The following is a 21,304-nucleotide window of genomic DNA, read 5'->3' on the forward strand; positions in this document are numbered from 1 at the left end:
TCACCCTAGAGAAGTGATGGTGAACCTTGGTACCCCAGATGTTTTGGAACTACCTTTCCCATGATGCTCATGCACTCTGCAGTGTAGTTGAGCATCATGGGAAATGTAGTTACAAAACATCTGGAGTGCCAAGGTTCACCATCACTGCCCTAGAGTGTCCGGTATTAATGGAGCAGTAGGAAAAAGGCGAGACTGTGCTAAGGTGGAGGGAAGTGCCTGGGAAGGGAGGTATCAGTTTTAGGAAGTCACCAACTAAGGAGCTCCTTTGCCACACTGCAGCTGCTGATATCCTGCTCCTCCTGGGGTCTATCTGGTCTATCCTCTTCTGTTCATATCCTGGTTACAACCAGTTTGCCCTCTTCTCTTAGGACAGTAATGAACAAAAAAGAAATAAAGTTTGTCCCTTGGGTAGAAAAGATAATCTATGAATAAAGGATATGGTGATCACATAATGCATTTGCTCCAACTCCTACACAGAGTACCCATCATGGCTGCCAGTCAATGGAGACCATAGTACAGTAACCTTCTAATGTCGCCAAGATGGCGGCCCTTAAACAATACCTGCAAACTCTGTAAATTGCACAAATGTTAATATAGTTAAAGTGTTACTAAAGCCACAACAGTTAACAGTCACTGTGGAACTTAAGGGGTTAATCCTCCGCATTATGTAAAAAGGCTGTTTGATCCTGTCTTCTCGGATCCTCTCCTTCTTCCACTGTCCCCAATCCATCTCCTGATAGAACAGAGCCCTGGGGGCACTCTGCACATGCTCAGTTTGGTTCGTATTGCTAGAGGTTTTTTTTTTTCTTGGGAGAGTGCATGTGATCAGCACAGGGCCAATCAGCACTGTCCAGGCAGAGGGTCAGGTGTCATGCAGTCTCATAGGACAATCAGAGTGAATGAAAACTCCTCTCACAAGCTTTAACCAGCGCACTGCTGGACACTGATAGAAGTCACAAGACTGCTATATACTGCTAATGAGAAAAGGGATTTAGCAGTTTATATTTACTAAAACTATTGCATTTCCATGTTCTGTGTACTGTGGGAGACCAGATATAGTGACTGCAGGGTCCTGGGTTTAATAACACTTTAACGTCCCTGTAAACAGTGTGCAGACAGGTGCCCAGGTGACCATACAGGAAAAGGCCTTACCTGCAACAGCATTGCCAGAGGTGACAGACGAAGGCGGCAGGGCGGAGCTCTGGTGTGGTCTTCCTGCATGTTCAGAGGGCAAGGGGATGGCAGTGGGCGGGATCCCCAGAGACTGTGGGAGGGCAGAGTGCGGCTTCTTGCTCAGCAGGCTCCCTGAGAGGGCGGCGGGTGCGTTCTGGACTTGTGACATGATGGCGTCTATCAGAAATGGCTGCTGGCAGGAAACGGTGTTCAGTGCAGAGTGAAGCTGAGTGCAGACTGGAGTCAAGGGATTATCTGCAAGAAAAAAACATTTCCTATCAGGTCAACCTAGCAGACTTGCTGGACATCCCCTGCACTGCACTCTAGCGCCACCTATAGTACAACTCAGGTGCAGCCTGAACATGACAGCTATAGATAAATAAACAGAGGGGTTCCATACAGCCATAGGGAGGGCATCCCCCTCTATACAGGATAAGAATATTGAATAATAAAGTACTAACAATTCTCATGTAAAAGTGAAGAGAGTCTAGACACACAACAGTGAGCCACTGCAGCCAATATCGCACAGTTCTCCACTACAAGTTGCCAGGGGATCGTTAATGGTTGATGGACTGGTCTCCTAACTATGACAGCCGCCATAGTTCCAGGGCCAACTTTATTCGGCAGAGGAGCAATACTGATAGACATTTTTTTTCCTGTCTTAGGAAAGTAGCCAACGCCACCAATTTCCAACCTGTTCATATGTCTGCAGGTGGACCAAGCCCCCCACCGAGCACTGACATAAGGGTCCCCTCATCTCCCCCTGGCAGCAGAGGGCGCCCCCCCATCTCCCCCTGGCAGCAAGGGGGGCCCTCCCTCGTCTCCACCGGCAGCAAGGGGGCCCCCCTCATCTCCCCCCGGCAGCAAGGGGGGCGCCCCCCTCATCTCCCCCCGGCAGCAAGGGGGGCTCCCCCCTCATCTCCCCCCGGCAGCAAGGGGGGCTCTCCCTCTCATCTCCCCCCGGGAACAAGAGGGGCTCTCCCCCCCATCTCCCCCCGGCAGCAAGGGGGGCTCTCCCCCCCATCTCCCCCCGGCAGCAAGGGGGGCTCTCCCCCCCATCTCCCCCCGGCAGCAAGGGGGGCTCTCCCCCCCATCTCCCCCCGGCAGCAAGGGGGGCTCTCCCCCCCATCTCCCCCCGGCAGCAAGGGGGGCTCTCCCCCCCATCTCCCCCCGGCAGCAAGGGGGGCTCTCCCCCACATCTCCCCCAGGCAGCAAGGGGGGCTCTCCCCCACATCTCCCCCAGGCAGCAAGGGGGGCTCTCCCCCACATCTCCCCCAGGCAGCAAGGGGGGCTCTCCCCCACATCTCCCCCAGGCAGCAAGGGGGGCTCTCCCCCACATCTCCCCCAGGCAGCAAGGGGGGCTCTCCCCCACATCTCCCCCAGGCAGCAAGGGGGGCTCTCCCCCACATCTCCCCCAGGCAGCAAGGGGGGCTCTCCCCTCATCTCCCCCCGGCAGCAAGGGGGGCTCTCCCCTCATCTCCCCCCGGCAGCAAGGGGGGCTCTCCCCTCATCTCCCCCCGGCAGCAAGGGGGGCTCTCCCCTCATCTCCCCCCGGCAGCAAGGGGGGCTCTCCCCTCATCTCCCCCCGGCAGCAAGGGGGGCTCTCCCCTCATCTCCCCCCGGCAGCAAGGGGGGCTCTCCCCTCATCTCCCCCCGGCAGCAAGGGGGGCTCTCCCCTCATCTCCCCCCGGCAGCAAGGGGGGCACTCCCCTCAAATCCCCCCCCGGCAGCAAGGGGGGCTCTCCCCTCATCTCCCCCCGGCAGCAAGGGGGGCTCTCCCCTCATCTCCCCCCGGCAGCAAGGGGGGCTCTCCCCTCATCTCCCCCCGGCAGCAAGGGGGGCTCTCCCCTCATCTTCCCCTGGCTGAAGCTCGCAAACACAGAAGGAAGACCAGGTGAAGATGGAAGCACTGGCAGCAGTGCAGTATGCAGCTGGGGGGGGGGCAGCTTTATAGGCAAGTCTGTCATAATGTGCTAGTATGTGATAATAGCACATTATGTCATTAGCTTGCAGGGAGGTCTGATGTTTTTATTTTAAGATTTAAAAAGGAGCTCCAGGCTCACTCAAAAAAAATAAAAAACGAAAAGTGAGCAGCTACAAATACTGTAGTTGCTGACTTTTCTGGTACAATCATTTTTATTGTAATAATAAAAGAACAACCAGCTTTTGGCAAGTAGTCACCAGTGCAGGGGTATAGTGCAGTAAGGAAAAAAATAATGTAACTAATTTAAGATTACCTATCCAGTATCCACCAGGCGACCACATGGGCTAACCAAGGGGTCCAGCTTAAATCCAGAGTCTAAGGGCCATCTTACTGAGGCCCTAGATTCGGGTCCACAGAATATCAACGAAGGGAGTTGCATGTACTGGTCCCTTGGATACCCCTGACACAAGTCGATGCAAACATTCGATCATGGGATACAGAAAATGTGCGGTAAAGGGGCAATGGCCGCATAGCAACTGAAGGCAACCTTCCATCCAGGGTCATCCCAAGGCCAAAAAGGACCAAGAACGGCCCAAGGTATAATCCCTGGTAGCAAGAAGAAGCAAAAAGGAAAGGAAAGAGATGAGAGAATAATGAGAATAATGAAAGAAAAGAAGAGAGAAGGAAAAAAAAAAAGGGGGTGGGGGGGTTGGTCCTGCAGCAGGGGGCAGCAGTGATCAGTTAGCTCTCAGGAGAGGCCAAGACTGTCCGGATGCAATGTGGGATGGGCATAGAACCACCAAGGTGACCATAGCTTTAGGAATTTGGAGCGGGAATCATTTAAGATACTTGACATTTCCTCGTTAACCATAGGGTCGGTTAGGGTGCTCTTCACCATTGTAAACAGAACCGAGGGCCTCTTCTATGCTCTGGCTATAACCCTTTTAGATGCAATGAATAGATAAGATGCCAGTTTTTGTTGGTATGGGAACAGGCCCCTAATCGGCAGTGCAGCAACGCAATTTTAGCATCTCTGCGTATGGGTATGTGAAATAGGGAGTGTGGGAGCCCAAACACCCTGGACCAAAACCCAATGAGGCGCAGACAAGACCACCAAGTGTGTACCACATCACCACGTCGGCCGCATCCCCTAAAGCACCGATCGCTATAAGCCAGGTTTGAACTCTTGATCCGGGCCAGGACCCAGTACCACCGTAGAAGGACTTTGTATGCAACTTCCAGAGTAGCCGTGTTGAAGGAGCACTTAGCCACAGAGGGCCGAGCTTTGTTCCAGTCCTCGAGCTCAATAGGGGTCCCTAGATTCTGTTCGTGGCCCCAGGCAAGTCAATAGCATTAAGGGAAGAATAGATAAGTGAAATAGCACCAGGGGAATGAAGGCAGAAGTGTTCAAAAAATGTCTTTTGAAAAGGATAGGAAGAGTTGCGCCACAATGAGGAAACCCAGTGGCATATTTGTGCGCAACGATACAATTCCACCGCCGGAGCGTCATGGGTGTCCTGGAAGGAAGACCAAGGAGGGAGGGTCTGGGACGAAAGGAAGTGTCAGACCTCAGTGAAGTGAACCACCAAGAAAAGGTGGGCCCTAGTAGGGAGTTCAAGAAGCACCCACAGCGGGATGTCAGAAGTAGCATGGAGCAAAGTTAATTGGGAGATCTGAGGCACCTGATAGTACTTGGCTAGGTTAGGGACCCCTAGGCCTTCTCCCATTTTATGTTTATAAAGGGTGGATCTTGCCACATGGGGATGCTGAAGGGCCCAGAGGAAAGCCAGAATCTTATTCTGCAATACCCGAAGAAAGGAGGAAGGGACATGGACCGGAAGGGTACCAAAATAGTAGATAGCTTTGGGGAGGATAGTTATCTTGACCGCATGGATGTGGCCTATTCATGACAAAGAAGCGAACTGCCAGGATTACATTAAAGATGTAAGTAAACACAGTATGGGATAGTAGTTAGTGGCAAAAAGGATGAGTAATGGGGAGTCAGCTTGATGCCAAGGTAATCGGAGGAGGCGTTCCAGCGATATGGTAAAGAGGCTTGCAGCTGCACCACCGTAGAGGGTGGTAAAGAAATGTTTACGGCAGTGGTCTTGTGAGAGTTGATTCAAAGCCCAGAGAATGTAGAAAAACGGGAAGGGAGAGATTGGAGATTAGGGAGGGCGGTCAGGGGGTTGGTCAAAGTCAGCAGGGCATCATCAGCGAAGAGACTGATTTTATGGTGAATGCCTGCATACTGAATACCGAGGATATCAGGGCCGTTTCTGAGGGCAATGGCCAAGGGCCAGAATGAAGGAGGACGGTGAGAGGGGACATCCCTGCCTAGTCCCTCGGTAGATCGGAAAGGAGGCAGAAAGGTGGCCAGCATAAGTAACCTTAGCCAAGGGGAAGAATAAAGCACCGAGATCCACAGGACGATTGACTCCCCAAAGTCCCAACGTTCCAGGACGTAACGCAGATAGTCCCAGGAAAGCGAATCAAACGCCTTATAAATGTCAACTGAAAGAAGAAAGCCTGGGATCTTACGGTGTTGAAGATGTATTAGGCGAATCACCTTGCGGATGTTGTCCCCCGCTTGATGGCCGGGAACATTGCCCACCTGGTCTCTATGAATTAGAGTCACAAGATATTTGTTAATGCGGGAGCTTAGCATTTTCCCCAAAAGTTTAACGTCTTCATTTAATAATAATAAGAGATTGGCCTGAATGCTTGGGGATCTAGGGAATCACAGCTATATGGGCCTGCAATGTGTCTGGGGCAGGAAGGGCGCCCTGTCTCAGGCTATTAAAATAAGCTGTCAAATAGAGGCTGAGCTGGTGGAGAAAATTTGTGATAATATAGGCCAGAGAAGCCATCTGGACCAGGAGCTTTAGAGATGCGAATAGACTTGATGGCCTGTGTGACCTCCGCTTCAGAAATAGCCGCATTAAATAAGGCCCGAGCCGCGTCAGTGAGAGGTGGGAGTTGAAGGTCCCGAAAAAACTGGTCCATGAGGTCAGTAGGGAAGGGAGAAGGACGGCTATAGAGAGAGGCTAAGAAGGTCGCGAATGAGATGTTCCCATTGGCAGTGCGAAGGCGAATCAGGGTCCGGGGGCGACCCACAGAGTTCAGCTTCCTAGTAGCTGCTAACTTTTATTTTAAGGACACTTACCCGTCCAGGGACCCAGTGATGTCATCACCTGAGTTGATTCTTCAAATTGGCTTCAGGTGCTGCTGTTCGGTCAGATTAGGCGACCCGTCAGATTTCATAACGGAAGTGACGTTCCATCATGGCCATCTTGGTACACCCCGCACTTGGCCACAGTGAGGATACATTCTGAAGGTGGCAAGCGGACATCTTTTTACACCCATCGAAGTCTTGCATTTCACACTTATTATTACCAGTAAACTGAGCTTATATAGTGAAATACACTATTTAAAAGTCCGCGTGACTGTTTTCATGTTGAATTTTAAAAGCAGCGGCAAGCCCGCTGATCTCACAGGTTTGCTAATCTGACAGAAGACCGCCACTTTTAAAATTCAGCATCAAAACAGTCACACAGACTTCTAAATAGTTAATTTGACGATATAAGCTCAGTTTACTGGTAAAAATAAGAGTGAAATGTCAGACTCCGGATGGGTGTAAAAAGATGTCCGCTTGGCGACTTCAAACTGAGCAACAACCCCCAGCAGTCACCGGAAGGGACCAGAAAGCTCACGATGCTTACTTCTGATTGGGAGCTTTCTGATCATGTGACAGCCAATCACAGGGGTCACATGACCCAAATGCCCGCCTCCTGGTATTTAGAAGCTCTTAAAGGGCTGGGGAGGTGCCAGCACCATCAACTTGGATATAGGAGCCGGCTGCAGCTTCCAGAGGGACCCCGGGCCGCTTCCCCCACTGCGGCATCCAGAGGGCCCCCGGGCCGCTTCGCCCACTGCGGCATCCAGAGGGACCCCGGCCGCTTCCCCCACTGCGGCTTCCAGAGGGACCCCGGGCCGCTTCCCCCACTGCGGCTTCCAGAGGGACCCCGGGCCGCTTCCCCCACTGCGGCTTCCAGAGGGACCCCGGGCCGCTTCCCCCACTGCGGCATCCAGAGGGACCCCGGGCCGCTTCCCCCACTGCGGCATCCAGAGGGACCCCGGGCCGCTTCCCCCACTGCGGCATCCAGAGGGACCCGGGCCGCTTCCCCCACTGCGGCATCCAGAGGGACCCCGGCCGCTTCCCCCACTGCGGCTTCCAGAGGGCCCCCGGGCCGCTTCGCCCACTGCGGCATCCAGAGGGCCCCCGGGCCGCTTCGCCCACTGCGGCATCCAGAGGGCCCCCGGGCCGCTTCGCCCACTGCGGCATCCAGAGGGCCCCCGGGCCGCTTCGCCCACTGCGGCATCCAGAGGGCCCCCGGGCCGCTTCGCCCACTGCGGCATCCAGAGGGCCCCCGGGCCGCTTCGCCCACTGCGGCATCCAGAGGGCCCCCGGGCCGCTTCGCCCACTGCGGCATCCAGAGGGCCCCCGGGCCGCTTCGCCCACTGCGGCATCCAGAGGGCCCCCGGGCCGCTTCCCCCACTGCGGCATCCAGAGGGCCCCCGGGCCGCTTCCCCCACTGCGGTTTCCAGAGGGCCCCCGGGCCGCTTCCCCCACTGCGGCATCCAGAGGGACCCGGGCCGCTTCCCCCACTGCGGCATCCAGAGGGACCCCGGGCCGCTTCCCCCACTGCGGCATCCAGAGGGACCCCGGGCCGCTTCCCCCACTGCGGCATCCAGAGGGACCCCGGGCCGCTTCCCCCACTGCGGCATCCAGAGGGACCCCGGGCCGCTTCCCCCACTGCGGCATCCAGAGGGACCCCGGGCCGCTTCCCCCACTGCGGCATCCAGAGGGACCCCGGGCCGCTTCCCCCACTGCGGCATCCAGAGGGCCCCCGGGCCGCTTCCCCCACTGCGGCATCCAGAGGGACCCCGGGCCGCTTCCCCCACTGCGGCATCCAGAGGGACCCCGGGCCGCTTCCCCCACTGCGGCATCCAGAGGGACCCCGGGCCGCTTCCCCCACTGCGGCATCCAGAGGGACCCCGGGCCGCTTCCCCCACTGCGGCATCCAGAGGGACCCCGGGCCGCTTCCCCCACTGCGGCATCCAGAGGGCCCCCGGGCCGCTTCGCCCACTGCGGCATCCAGAGGGCCCCCGGGCCGCTTCGCCCACTGCGGCATCCAGAGGGCCCCCGGGCCGCTTCGCCCACTGCGGCATCCAGAGGGCCCCCGGGCCGCTTCGTCCACTGCGGCATCCAGAGGGCCCCCGGGCCGCTTCGCCCACTGCGGCATCCAGAGGGCCCCCGGGCCGCTTCGCCCACTGCGGCATCCAGAGGGCCCCCGGGCCGCTTCGCCCACTGCGGCATCCAGAGGGCCCCCGGGCCGCTTCGCCCACTGCGGCATCCAGAGGGCCCCCGGGCCGCTTCGCCCACTGCGGCATCCAGAGGGCCCCCGGGCCGCTTCCCCCACTGCGGTTTCCAGAGGGCCCCCGGGCCGCTTCCCCCACTGCGGCATCCAGAGGGACCCGGGCCGCTTCCCCCACTGCGGCATCCAGAGGGACCCCGGGCCGCTTCCCCCACTGCGGCATCCAGAGGGACCCCGGGCCGCTTCCCCCACTGCGGCATCCAGAGGGACCCCGGGCCGCTTCCCCCACTGCGGCATCCAGAGGGACCCCGGGCCGCTTCCCCCACTGCGGCATCCAGAGGGACCCCGGGCCGCTTCCCCCACTGCGGCATCCAGAGGGCCCCCGGGCCGCTTCCCCCACTGCGGCATCCAGAGGGACCCCGGGCCGCTTCCCCCACTGCGGCATCCAGAGGGACCCCGGGCCGCTTCCCCCACTGCGGCATCCAGAGGGACCCCGGGCCGCTTCCCCCACTGCGGCATCCAGAGGGACCCCGGGCCGCTTCCCCCACTGCGGCATCCAGAGGGCCCCCGGGCCGCTTCCCCCACTGCGGCATCCAGAGGGCCCCCGGGCCGCTTCCCCCACTGCGGCATCCAGAGGGACCCCGGGCCGCTTCCCCCACTGCGGCATCCAGAGGGACCCCGGGCCGCTTCCCCCAGCACTTTGCGAATGATCGTGCTTGCGGCCTCCCGAGACATGGTCAGTGTTCCAGGAGGCTGTGGGGCTAAAGATCCCATCACCTAAACAAAGACTGCGGGGAGTTGCAGCAGGAAAAAAATTAATAAATCAGTACTTGGAGAGGAGTGTCAGCTCCTGGGGTCAGTGCTCTGAATGGGAATACGGGGGGGGGGGGGGGGGTATATATTATATATGAAGAGTGGAGTGTCAGCTCCTGGGGTCGGCGTACATATTATATATAAGGAGGAGAGTGGAGTGTCAGCCCCTAGGGTCAGTACACTGAATGGGAATACAGGGGGGGGGGGGATATATATTATATATGAAGAGAGGAGAGTGGAGTGTCAGCCCCTAGGGTCAGTACACTGAATGGGAATACAGGGGGGTATACATATTATATATGAAGAGAGGAGAGTGGAGGGTCAGCTCCTGGGGTCAGTACACTGAATGGGAATAGAGGGGGGGTATACATATTATATATAAGAAGGAGAGTGGAGGGTCAGCTCCTGGGGTCAGTACACTGAATGGGAATACAGGGGGGGTATACATATTATATATGAAGAGAAGAGTGTCAGCTCTTGGGGTCAGGGGAAAGACTGGGAATATAGGAGTGTATATATTCTATATAAAGAGAGGAGTGGAGTGTCAGCTCTTGGGGTCAGTACACTGTATGGGAAAACTGAGGGCTATACATCATACACAGGGTGGGGAGGGGTGTATATATTATATATGAAGATCGGAGTGGAGTGTCAGCTCTTGGGATCAGTACAATAACTGGGAATAAAGGAGATGTGTATGGGGGGGAAGGGGAGGTCTAGTAGTGGTTGCCATGGTGACGTGAGGTGTTGCCCCTGGTAACCCTGCAATGTAGGGTTGTAGGCCGGTCTCCGCTCTCACCTGTCGGTGTCCATACACAGAGCGGCGCGGTGTCGGTGAAGGATCCGGTTCGGGCGGTGGAGGAGGGGAACACGGCAAACACTAAAGAGAAGAGCAGCCTGACCTTCCGGAAGTGACGTCACCCGGCACTGCGGAGGAGGCGGGACCTGTACATCTCCCTTCGGCGTCCGCCCGGCTCCTCCCCTTCTTGGCTTCGCCACACACCCCTTTCTGGGTGTTCCTCCCCTTTGCGCTTAGCCACACCCCTAATCTGAAACGGCCAAGTGTGTGCGGAGCCCCGCCTCTTGGAGTACAGCTTCCAGCACCGCAGACACCCGGGGACTGTCCTCCTTTCCCTGTATTCTCCTCCATATCAACCCAAAGTACCCCCCCCACCGAGGTCAACCCAATGCACCTCCCATCATAACCCTGTGCTCCTCCTTCCCCCCCAGAGCACCCCATGGCCCACCTCCCCCCTAGGTCAGCCCACAGCACCCCAATATATCCCTCCAGTTCAGTCCAGGGCACCCCAGTTGGCCCAACCCCTATGATAACCCTGAGCTCCCCCCCCTCCCAGAGCACCCCATGGCCCTCTTCCCCCAGATCAGCCCCATGTCAACTCTGTCCCTGCCCCCCAGGTCAGCCCAGAGCACCCCCCATGAACCCCCCCCCCCAGGTCAGCCCAACTACCCCATGAACCCCCCCCCCAGGTCAGCCCAACTACCCCATGAACCCCTCCCCCAGGTCAGCCCAAAGTACCCCATGAACCCCCACCCCCAGGTCAGCCCAAAGTACCCTATGAACCCCCACCCCCAGGTCAGCCCAAAGTACCCCATGAACCCCCCCAGGTCAGCCCAGAGCACCCCATGAACCTCCACCAGGTCAGCCCAACTACCCCATGAACCCCCCCCCCAGGTCAGCCCAATGTACCTTTCATGATGACCCCCCCCCCCCCCAAAACACCCCACGGCCCTCCTATGTAAGCCCTATGTCAACTCTGCTCAGAGCACCCCATGAACCCCTCATTTCAGCCTGTACTCCATCCATGTCAGCTCTGTGTACCCCTCATTTCAGCCTGGTGCTCCCCATCAAGTCAACCCAGAGCTCCCCAATGTACCCTTCCAGGTCAGCCCAGAGAACTCCAGGTCGGCTCAATGTACCTCTGTGGTAATTCTGTGCTCTTTACCCCAACATTTCCCTGTCAGCCCCCCCCCCCCCCCCCCTTCCTCAAAGGTCAGCCCCATTTTCAACCTCGAGTCCCACCCTCCAAAGGTCAGATCAAGGCGCCACATGCCCATCCACCACAGGAAAGCCGAGGAGCACCTCATACCCCCACCCCCCATATCAGCCTTGTGCTCCCCAGACGTGATTCATGGGCTACCAAATAGGTAGGGGAAAGAATACTTTTATGGGTCACACAAAGAGGTAGTCCTAAAGGCCCTAGCAAATGAGCTTGTAAGCGGGGTTGAAATAGCTAGTTGGGTGCTGTCCCAGATGGGAGGGTAAGGGTTAACGCTTTCCCAGTTCTTTGGTTTTCCTCGGGGTCCAACCCAGTGATCCTTTGTTATAAAAAAGGGACAGTGGTCCAGTACAGAGAGCCACCCTTGAGGAGCAGAAGAATGTCACTTACCACTGCTGTCATGTAAAGGTCATCACAACTTGGGGTTCGCCCCGAAGACACCAGTTGCTGGTGTATGCCACCGATGGACTCTGTATTTCACATGGACTCTACCTTTGCAGGTATGCCGGGGCAGCACATAGCCTGACTTAGGGTTAGGGATGTACGGAAGAATAATGTCTCTGCATGCTGGACTTTGTAAAGGCTTTTTCAAGTAAAGTTTTGAAGCCTTGTTCCTGCCTGGTCTGAAGTTACTAAAGGGGTGTAATCTAAGTAACTGGCCCCATCCCATGGTTTAGGCGCTAAGGTACTTAGATACCAGTGCAAGACACAAGGGTTACCTAGGGTAATGGAAGGTTCTCAAGCAGCCTGTTGGTAGAGTGTACCTGTTTTACAGGTGGAATAGCCTCTAGCAGCAAGGGAGATGTTGTCAGCACTCCTTCCACCAGCACCCTGCCTTCCATAGCAATGGGAGCGGATCTGCCCTGCAGAGGTTCCCACCCTGTACAGAGGTATGGAAGCTCAAGGGCACGCATGGAGCCCAGGCTAGATGCACGGTGGGGCCCATTCTGCTACTGGGGGAGGTAGTGGAATATGCTGGACAGATGGATATGAACAAGGCTCAGTGTGTCCCTCTTAAATGCAAGTTACAGGGAAGGTGTACATTGTCACTAAGAACCGAGAGTTAACTGGAGAACAGTTATGTAGCCCCCTGTTCCTAAACTGGAGCTGTCATGTAAATTTGGTTTTTGGCTGGGCTGTAGCCACTTGCCAGCTCAGATTGATTGTACAGTTTATATGGTCTTTCCCTAATCTCAATCAGGTTGTGCATTTCTCACTGTCGCCAGTCGGCGTCACTAGTACCACAGGCCAGTATGAGATAGTACTACTAGGTTGAGTTATGAAGATTTTTTTTTTTCCAGCCAGCCCAGGAGGAGGTTCTTGGCCACTGGTGCATTCTGGGAGAGAATATATATTTAGACTGGGCACGCTCTCTTGCTTCAGGCCCTCCTGGCCTGGGGTCGTGCTGCTGAAGTGAGCTCTGCAAGTAGGCCCAGACGCCTGTCTGGGGCCTACTAATCCTGGGGTGGTCCTTAGGCTGTCTTGCCCAGCGTGGAAGAAGCCAAGCAAAATTGAAAAGAGGACCCTTGCTGGAGAGAGCCAGGATGAAGGCTGGTCTCTCAGGAGTGCCCGGTGGCTCATTTGGTGGATGCATCTACAGCTAAAACGTGCTTAAAGTATTGCCGGGTCGGCTTAAAGGTTCTGATACTGTGAAGCTGAATCTTGCTCTACAATCGGAAAACGTGGTTGCAGTGTCAGCGGAAAGGTTATGGTACCCGTGAAACTGTACTTTTTCTGGATCTGAAGAGTTTGTAAGTTATCTGCTACTGGTATCTGAGACCCCTAACCCCCTCTCCTACTACCTCCTTTCAAGTTCTGCATTAAAGCTTTGAAAAGACCAAAAGTGACTGGCGCCCAATATTTGTTCAAAACTCCCCATTATAACCATGGATGCAGCCCTGGGGTAAATGCTAGCTCACCCTCTGCCTCTTGAGGTTATACCCTGCCTTCAGTAGACCCAGGGGGGCTCTACAGTTAGGTCGGGCTCACACAAAAATTTGGCCCTGAATTGGTGAACAGGGATGCACCAAACCCCATGCTGTGAGCCCCAGCCACAGCATATGTGAACAGAGCTTTACATTGCAAGTGTACACAGTGTTCATTCATCTCTTAAAGTAGAGGCCCACCTTAATGTCAAGTATTCCCCCACAGCAGCCTTAGCCTTGTCCCAGGGCATTGATGGAAAGAGTAAAGGTACCCCATGTATAATCAAAGTCAACCCTGCTACAGGTGCCTAGCATAGGCCAGATGAACCAACCCTGGGATAGGCCTCTCACGTGACCCTTGCTTGGCACCCGAGGAGGGAAACATGTAGGACGCAATGACCACCACAGCACCCTACCCTTACAAGTCTAAACCATTCCTGCTAAAATAAGGAGGAGCCTGGAAAACTGAAAATTCTGTCAATTACATCATTTCCTTTCCTAATTTCTCTATGGCAACATTCTAATGAGTAGGTCATGCAGAACTACACCAGGACCTGTGCCTAGACAATTCTGAAGAACACGCTCACCCATGTCTGATCCAACTATGAGAACAGGAGGAAATTATGGAGACAAGTCTGGTAAGGAAAATTATGGTATAAAGCATTGATGGACTTTCCCATTTCCCTGACTCCTCTATGGCAGTATACTGCTGGAAAATTTGTAGTGCCAACAACAGGAGGCATTGGATAATGACACAAATCTATTACCGCATTTATCGGCATATAACACGCACTTTTTTCCCCTTAAAATCAGGGGAAAATGGCGCCGCAGGCGCCGAAATTCACAGAGCTGGTCCTCAGCTCTTCCCGGCGGCTCTCGTTCACTTTCGGCTCCACTCGTAGTCCCAAGCGGAGCTATCCGAACCTACTCGGCTAGAGGATCGAAGGTTGCACTGGGGAAGGCTGCACTGGGGCAAGGCTGCACTGAGAAGGCTGCAATGATTGGCATTTAAATGTAAGTTTTTTTTCCCTTCAACTTCCCTCCTAAAAGTTTTTTTTTCCTTAAAATTCCCTCCTAAATTGGGGTGCGTGTTATACGCCGATAAATACGGTAATTTATCCCTGTGATGAGCGAGAGCAGAAGAAACAATGTTCCACCAAAAGTCATCAGTAGAGAAGGCTGCTGGCTCAGTCTACTAATGCACTATAAGACTCTTCTATATTAGCCTATGCATCCTTGCACACATAGGCATTTACAGGCGTTCATGGGCAAATCCCTCCCCCATCTGGCCAATGCCTTTAGGAGAGGAGACTTTGCATGTAAACATGACTTTATTTATTCCAATGGTTAGAGTAAATTAATAACCTTGCCAATAGAATTAACGGCCAGATGCTTTTGTAGCTTTAGGCGTATTTGTAACGCTGCTTTTTTCCTCCGCTGGAGCAAAGGCGTTCAGAAGATGGAAAAAAAAAAAACCATCCTGTGTGCAGGAGGCGTAAAGGTGGGCAGAGAAACCAATGGTGGAGTTCTGCAAATAACTACAGGTGAAACCACAGATATGGCGAACCCAGAAGAAGACACAGGCCTAGTCCAATGTGTGGTCACCACACTGGGAAGTAGAAGGTCTTTATCCATGTAGATCTTAGGGATAGTTTTCACAACCTACCCTGTTATAACTCCAGTGGAGGCTGCTTTTCTATAACTGTTCTATGGAGGGATAACAAAGATGTTTTGATGGAGGATTTGGCTTCAAGATAGGCAGAGAAAACCTTTCCTACAACTAAAGCAGGGGTCTCCAAAGTTTCTAAACAAAGGACCAGTTTACTGATGGCTGGATTAAGGCCAGGGGGAGTAGAAAATGTCCAGACATCCAGTGGGAGTAAACAATGCCCCATAGTTGGTGTCAGTAGAAGGAATAGTTCCCCATCATTGGTGTCAAGGGAAGGAATAGTGCTCCATCATTGGTATCAATTGAAGAAATTCTGCCCCATTGTTGGTGTCAGTGGGAGGAATAGTGGCCCATGGTTGGTATGAATGGGAGGAATTATGCCCTATTGTTGGTGTCAATGGAAGGAACTGTGCCCCTTCCTTGGTATCAATAGAAGGCATTGTGCCCCCTCATTGGTGTCAGTGGGAGAAATTGTACACTTTATTGGCGTCAGTGTGAGTAGTAGTGCCCCATTGTTGGTGTCAGTGGATGGAAAAGCGCTCCAAGGGCCAGATAAAGGCAAGCAAAGGGCCACATCCGGCGCCCGGGCTGCAAACCGCTGAACTAGAGGATCAACGTGATCGGGATTGGTTCAGAGAGCAGAATGTAGGAAGAAACCACTCTTAGTTGATGTAAGAGGAGGATTCCACTTGGGAGGAACAAAAACATTAGGAAGACAGAAACTCTATCCAAGAGGGGAGAAATGGGTTCCTTACAACTCAGAACTCTAATTTCTGAGATCATTCTTGTTGCAATGGCAGCAAGGGATGTGGCTTTGTCAAAAGAGAAAATAAGAATTTTGGAACTTGCTGTGCCCGGCTCCTGTTCTTCTCTTCATGCTCTCACAAGGTTAGCTGAGAGCAGCAGGAGCCATTGGCTCTGTCAGTCAAATCCTGAGAGTGGGGGGGGGGGGGGGGGGGGGGGGTCTGTGCTGTGCTGATCCTCACTGTGTAAGTCTATAGACACACACACAGCTTGGCTTGGGATCGAGTCTGCACGTGTGCTCTCCAGTGCTGGCTTCAGTGTAGAGGAGAGATAGCCAACAGCTGCAGAGCCTGGGCAATGACGTCACCCATAGGCTTACTATGGGACAACCATTGTTCGCTGTCCCTCCTTTACTCGATCATGTGATCAGACCGGAGTGACTTCAGAATAGTCAAGTATAGGCATCTTCCTTTTACAGGGTAGATAGAATAGGCTTAAATGGGGGTGGAAGTAGATTTAAACTTAGGTTTTGACTTGTCTTCCACTAAAAAAAAAAAGGCTTACAAGCACTTCCTTCTGCACGGCTTAGTTTTTTGGCAAAACCTCTCATGTCCACTGAGGGACACTAGAAGTCATTAACAAAACACTAACAGAATCGCTAAAAAAAACACCAGAAAACGAATGACCTACCTGAAGAACTTTACCCCAAGCTGGCACCAGATGGGGTCTGATCATTTACCTGGTAGAACTTGGAGACTTTAAACAGAAGCCTGGGTGGCAGCCTTCTAAATCTGGGAAAGAGTAGCCTGATACTAAAGAGCCCAAAGGGCACTTGCAGATCTGGTAGAGGGTGCCTTAAAGGAAAAAGGAGGGACCCTTTCCTTAAGATCATGAGCTTGGATAATGGTCTTTCTGAGCAACCAGGAAATTGTGGTTTTACCTATACATGCAAAGCCCTATGTCCAGGGAATGGAGGGAAAGCTTCTGTTAAACCTGGAGCCGGACCGAGGGACAGAAGAACAATGTTGGTGCGGTTTCAGAAAGTGCAACACACCCGCAAGATATAATAGAAGTCTATGTAAAGCGCAGCTAAACCGCATGTGCAATGCGGGTTGAATCAGTGTGGAATCAGACTAATTATTGTTAACCATTTTATAGATGCTAATATGCCCATTGCAAAAGACCTTTTTTTCCTCTTCCAGCTTCTGCTGGTATCTCTCTGCAGGCTGCTAGAAAGCACCCAGGTGAAGTGCCCCTGGTATCACCTGGGACAGGAGCCAGTGCTACAGCGGAAGCTTAATGCACTTTAATGCTCTGGAATGGCAGGTCAGCAAGCCCAGATCACGATCAGCGGGTTGTCGACCCCGGGCACCTTTATGCAGAACATAATTTGTCAGAAGGTTTGTAGACTTGGAATTTCAGATCTTGTGGTAGGACCGGGAGCTAAGGTAGCAGAGTGACGCAATGGACTTTTCTTAACCTCCGACAAGGGATAGGCCTTCCTTGAATGAGCCTCTGGCTTCTGCAGCTGATTAAGATGGGCGCTTTTTCCACCAAGGGCATCTTTGATGGTATACAGAGCAGACCCAAACAGATGTCATTCAATGAAAGCTGTGTGGAACGGAAGAGGCCTTTACAAAGCTAAGGAAAGGCCAATTCAGATAGTTGGAGATCAACTTAAGGAGCGGTGTAATGAAAAGCCTTGACTAGAGAACAAAAAAAAAAAAAAAATGAGACTTCCCTTGTGGAGCTGAAGGAAAGACATTCATCCTCCTAGGACACAATAAAAAAAAAAACTGAGGCTGGCTGGTAGTAGGAATTATCCCGGGATAACCTACAGTTTGTTTGCCAGTGTTCAATCCCCCTGTAGGCAGTAGTATAACTTGACAGGATGCCATAAACTTGAGTTCATGGCATCCTGTGTCCCTCAATAGACAAGAAATACCATTTCTGGAACAAAGCTCTCTTATAAAGTCTACAGACCCGATAAAAATGTCAGGTTTCTGTGATGTAAAAAAAAATGAGTAAGATAAATAAACTGTGCAACTCAATTGAACAACAAACTGAAATAAATTGGTTGCATAAGTGTGCACACCCTCTTATAACTGGGGATGTAGCTTTATTCAGAATTAAGCAATCACATTCTAAGTCATGTTAAATAGGAGTCAGTACACACCTGCCATCATTTAAAGTGCCTCTGATTACCCCAAATAAAGTTCAGCTGTTCTAGTAGGTCTTTCCTGACATTTTCTAAGTAGCATCTGACAGCAAAAGCCATGGTCCGCAGAGAGCTTCCAAAGCATCAGAGGGATTTCATTGTTAAAAGGTATCAGTCAGGAGAAGGGGACAAAAGAATTTCCAAGGCATTAGATATACCATGGAACACAGTGAAGGCAGTCATCAAGTGGAAAAAATATGGCACAACAGTGACATCACCAAGAACTGGACGTCCCTCCAAAATTGATGAAAAGACGAGAAGAAAACTGGTCAGGGAGGCTGCCAAGAGGCCTACAGCAACATTAACCACTTCAGCCCCGGAGGGTTTTACCAGGTCATTTTTTGCGATATGGCGCTGCGTTATTTTACCTGACAATTGCGCGGTCGTGCGAAGCTGTACCCAAATAAAATTTTTTTCCCCACAACTAGAGCTTTCTTTTGGTTGTATTTGATCACCTCTGCGGTTTTTATTTTTTGTGCTATAAACCAAAAAAAAGCAGGAATTTTGAATAATAAAACAATATTCCTTACTTTCTGCTATACATTCCCAATTAAAATTTTTTTTAAAAAATCAAAAATTTCTTCATCAGTTTAGGTCAACATGTATTCTGCTACATATTTTTGGTAACAAAAAAAATCCCAATAAGCATTTGATTAGTTTGTGCAAAAGTGATCGCTCCTATAAACTATGGGTTCGATTTATGGCATTTTTATTTATTATTTTTTTTTACTAGTAATGGCGGTGATCGGCAATTTTTAGCGGGACTGTGACATTGTGGCGGACAAATCTGACCCCAAGTGACACTTTTTGGGGACCAGTGACACCAATACAGTGATCAGTGCTAAAAAAATAAAAAATGCTCTGATCCCTGTATTAATGACAGTGGCAGGGAAGAGGTTAACAGTAGGGGGCGATCAAGGGGTTAAGTGTGTCATAGGGAGTGCTTTCTAACTGTGGGGAGCAGTGTTACACTGGGGGAAAACAGAGATCGTGTTTCAGCTTAGCTTTTCCTCACTGACAGATCAGCGGCGTGCCTTGTTTACATAGGCACACTGCTGCTCCGTGTCTCCTGTGAACAATCAGTGGGTTGCGGCGGCCATCGGACCCGCTGATTGGCTCCCGCTGCACGCGCGCACTCCCTACACCGAGTGCACAAAATCACGTACAGGTAATTGATTTTGCGCAGCTGGGCCGCCCTGCCGCAGTATATCTAAGGTGGACAGTCCGGAAGCGGTTAAAGGAGCTTCAGGAATATCTGGCAAGTACTGGCTGTGTGGTACATGTGACAACAATCTCCCGTATTCTTCATATGTCTGGGCTACGAGGTAGAGTGGCAAGACGGAAGCCTTTTCTTACCAAGAAAAACATCCAAGCCCAGCTAAATTTTGCAAAAACACATCTGAAGTCTCCCAAAAGCATGTGGGAAAATTTGTTACGGTCTGATGAAACCAAGGTTGAACTTTTTGGCCATAATTCCAAAAGATATGTTTGGCGCAACACTGCACATCACCAAAAGAACACCATACCCACTGTGAAGCATGGTGGTGGCAGCATCATGCTTTGGGGCTGTTTTATTTCACCTGGAACAGGGGCCTTAGTCAAGGTAGAGGGAATTATGAACAGTTCCAAATACCAGTCAATGTTGGCACAAAACCTTCAGGCTTCTGCTAGAAAGCTGAACATGAAGAGGAACTTCATCTTTCAGCAGGACAACGACCCAAAAGCAGACATCCAAATCAACAAAGGAGTGGCTTCACCAGAAGAAGAATAACGTTTTGGAATGGCCCAGCCAGAGCCCAGACCTGAATCCCATTGAAAATCTGTGGGGTGATCTGAAGAGGGCTGTGCTCAGGAGATGCCCTCGTAATCTGACAGATTTGGAGTATTTTTGCAAAGAAGAGCGGGCAAATATTGCCAAGTCAAGATGTGCCATGCTGATAGACTCATACCCAAAAAGACAGAGTGAAGTAATAAAATCAAAAGGTGCTTCAACGAAGTATTAGTATAAGGGTGTGCACACTTATGCAACCATATTTTATATTTTTCCTTCCTGCCACCTAAAAGATTTCAGTTTGTTGTTCAACTGAGTTGTACAGTTTATATGTCACATTAAAAGGTGGAAAAAGTTCTGAAATTATTTATCTTTGATTTTTTTTACATCACAGAAACCTGACATTTTAACAGGGGTGTGTAGACTTTTTATACCCACTGTAAACATAGATTGTGCTTTGTCCTCCATGCATTAGTGAATGCTGATATGGTGCAAATCTGGGTCTTCAGGGAGCTGGGGCTAAAGTCTTTATCTAACCCCCGCTGGAAGTAGTGCAACACATTATGAATCTCAAGATTCAGACAAAGGTGTCGTTCCTGGCCTGTTTGCTGAACCTTGCCCACATTTTCGTGTAGGTCTTGTTAGCACTCACTGCTCTGGAAACCAACTTACCCGACTATCAAAAAACGTGTTAGCAATTGCCTTTCAGCAGCCATGCCACTTATATGTCAGTTGGCTGCACATGAATGAAGTACTGGCCCCTTGGGGTCAGATATTCAAGAGGGTCATCACTGTATCTGAGCACCAAGAACACCATTTCATACTTTTAACCACTTCAGCCCCAGAAAAAATTTGGCTGCTGAATGACCAGGCCATTTTTTTGTGATTTGGCACTGCGTTGCTTTAACCGACAATTGCGCGGTCGTGCGGCGCTGTACCCGAACAAAATTGACGTCCTTTCCCCCCCCCACAAATAGAGCTTTCTTTTGGTGGTATTTGATCATCTCTGAGGTTTTTATTTTTTGCGCTATAAACAAAAAAAAAAAAAGAGCGACAAGTTTGAAAAAAAACAAACACTATTTTGTACTTTTTGCTATAATAAAAAAAAAAAAAGCAAATTTTTTCTCAGTTTGGGCTGATATGTATTCTTCTACATATTTTTGGTAATAAAAAAAAAAAAATCGCAATAAGCGTATATTGATTGGTTTGCGCAAAAGTTATAGCGTCTACAAAATAGGGGATAGATTTATAGCATTTTTTTTTTTTTTACTAGTAATGGCGGCAATCTGCGATTTTTATCGGGACTGAGACATTATGGCGGACACATCGGACACTTGACTCATTTTTGGGACCATTGGCATCTTTACAGTGATCAGTGCTATAAAAATGCACTGGCAGGGAAGGGGTTAACACTAGGGGGCGATCAAGGGGTTAACTGTGTTCCCTGTGTGTGTTTCTGACTGTAGGGGGAGGGGACTGACCTAGAGGAAATGACAGATGATGATTCCTAGCTATTAGGAACACACAATGTCTCTCCTCACAGAACAGAACTGGGATTTGTGTGTTCACACGGCCCTGTTCTGCCTCTCGTGCCCGATCGCCGGTCACGAGCATCGGCACCCCCGCGATGCAGCGGGCACGCGCCTGCTATCCCGCTTAAAGGGACTGACGTAT

General features: G+C 51.8%; 1 protein-coding gene across 6 annotated transcripts in view; it reads right to left on the reverse strand.

Annotated features, from left to right (window-relative positions):
• The window catches only part of STAU1 (staufen double-stranded RNA binding protein 1), a 36,694-nt gene extending 26,456 nt beyond the window's left edge, over positions 1-10,238 (reverse strand). For all 6 annotated transcript variants that reach the window (XM_073606772.1, XM_073606769.1, XM_073606768.1 and 3 more), the window contains exons 1-2: positions 10,085-10,238; positions 1,153-1,428 (exon numbers count right to left, since the gene is read on the reverse strand). In XM_073606772.1, coding sequence (XP_073462873.1) covers positions 1,153-1,342 — 190 coding nt within the window. In that variant the 5' untranslated portion in view covers positions 1,343-1,428; positions 10,085-10,238. The remainder of the gene's footprint in view (positions 1-1,152; positions 1,429-10,084) is intronic.
• Positions 10,239-21,304: the final 11,066 nt, after the last annotated feature.

Source organism: Aquarana catesbeiana, linkage group LG12 (assembly GCF_042186555.1).
Source record: "Aquarana catesbeiana isolate 2022-GZ linkage group LG12, ASM4218655v1, whole genome shotgun sequence".
Classification (NCBI taxonomy): Eukaryota; Metazoa; Chordata; class Amphibia; order Anura; family Ranidae; genus Aquarana; species Aquarana catesbeiana.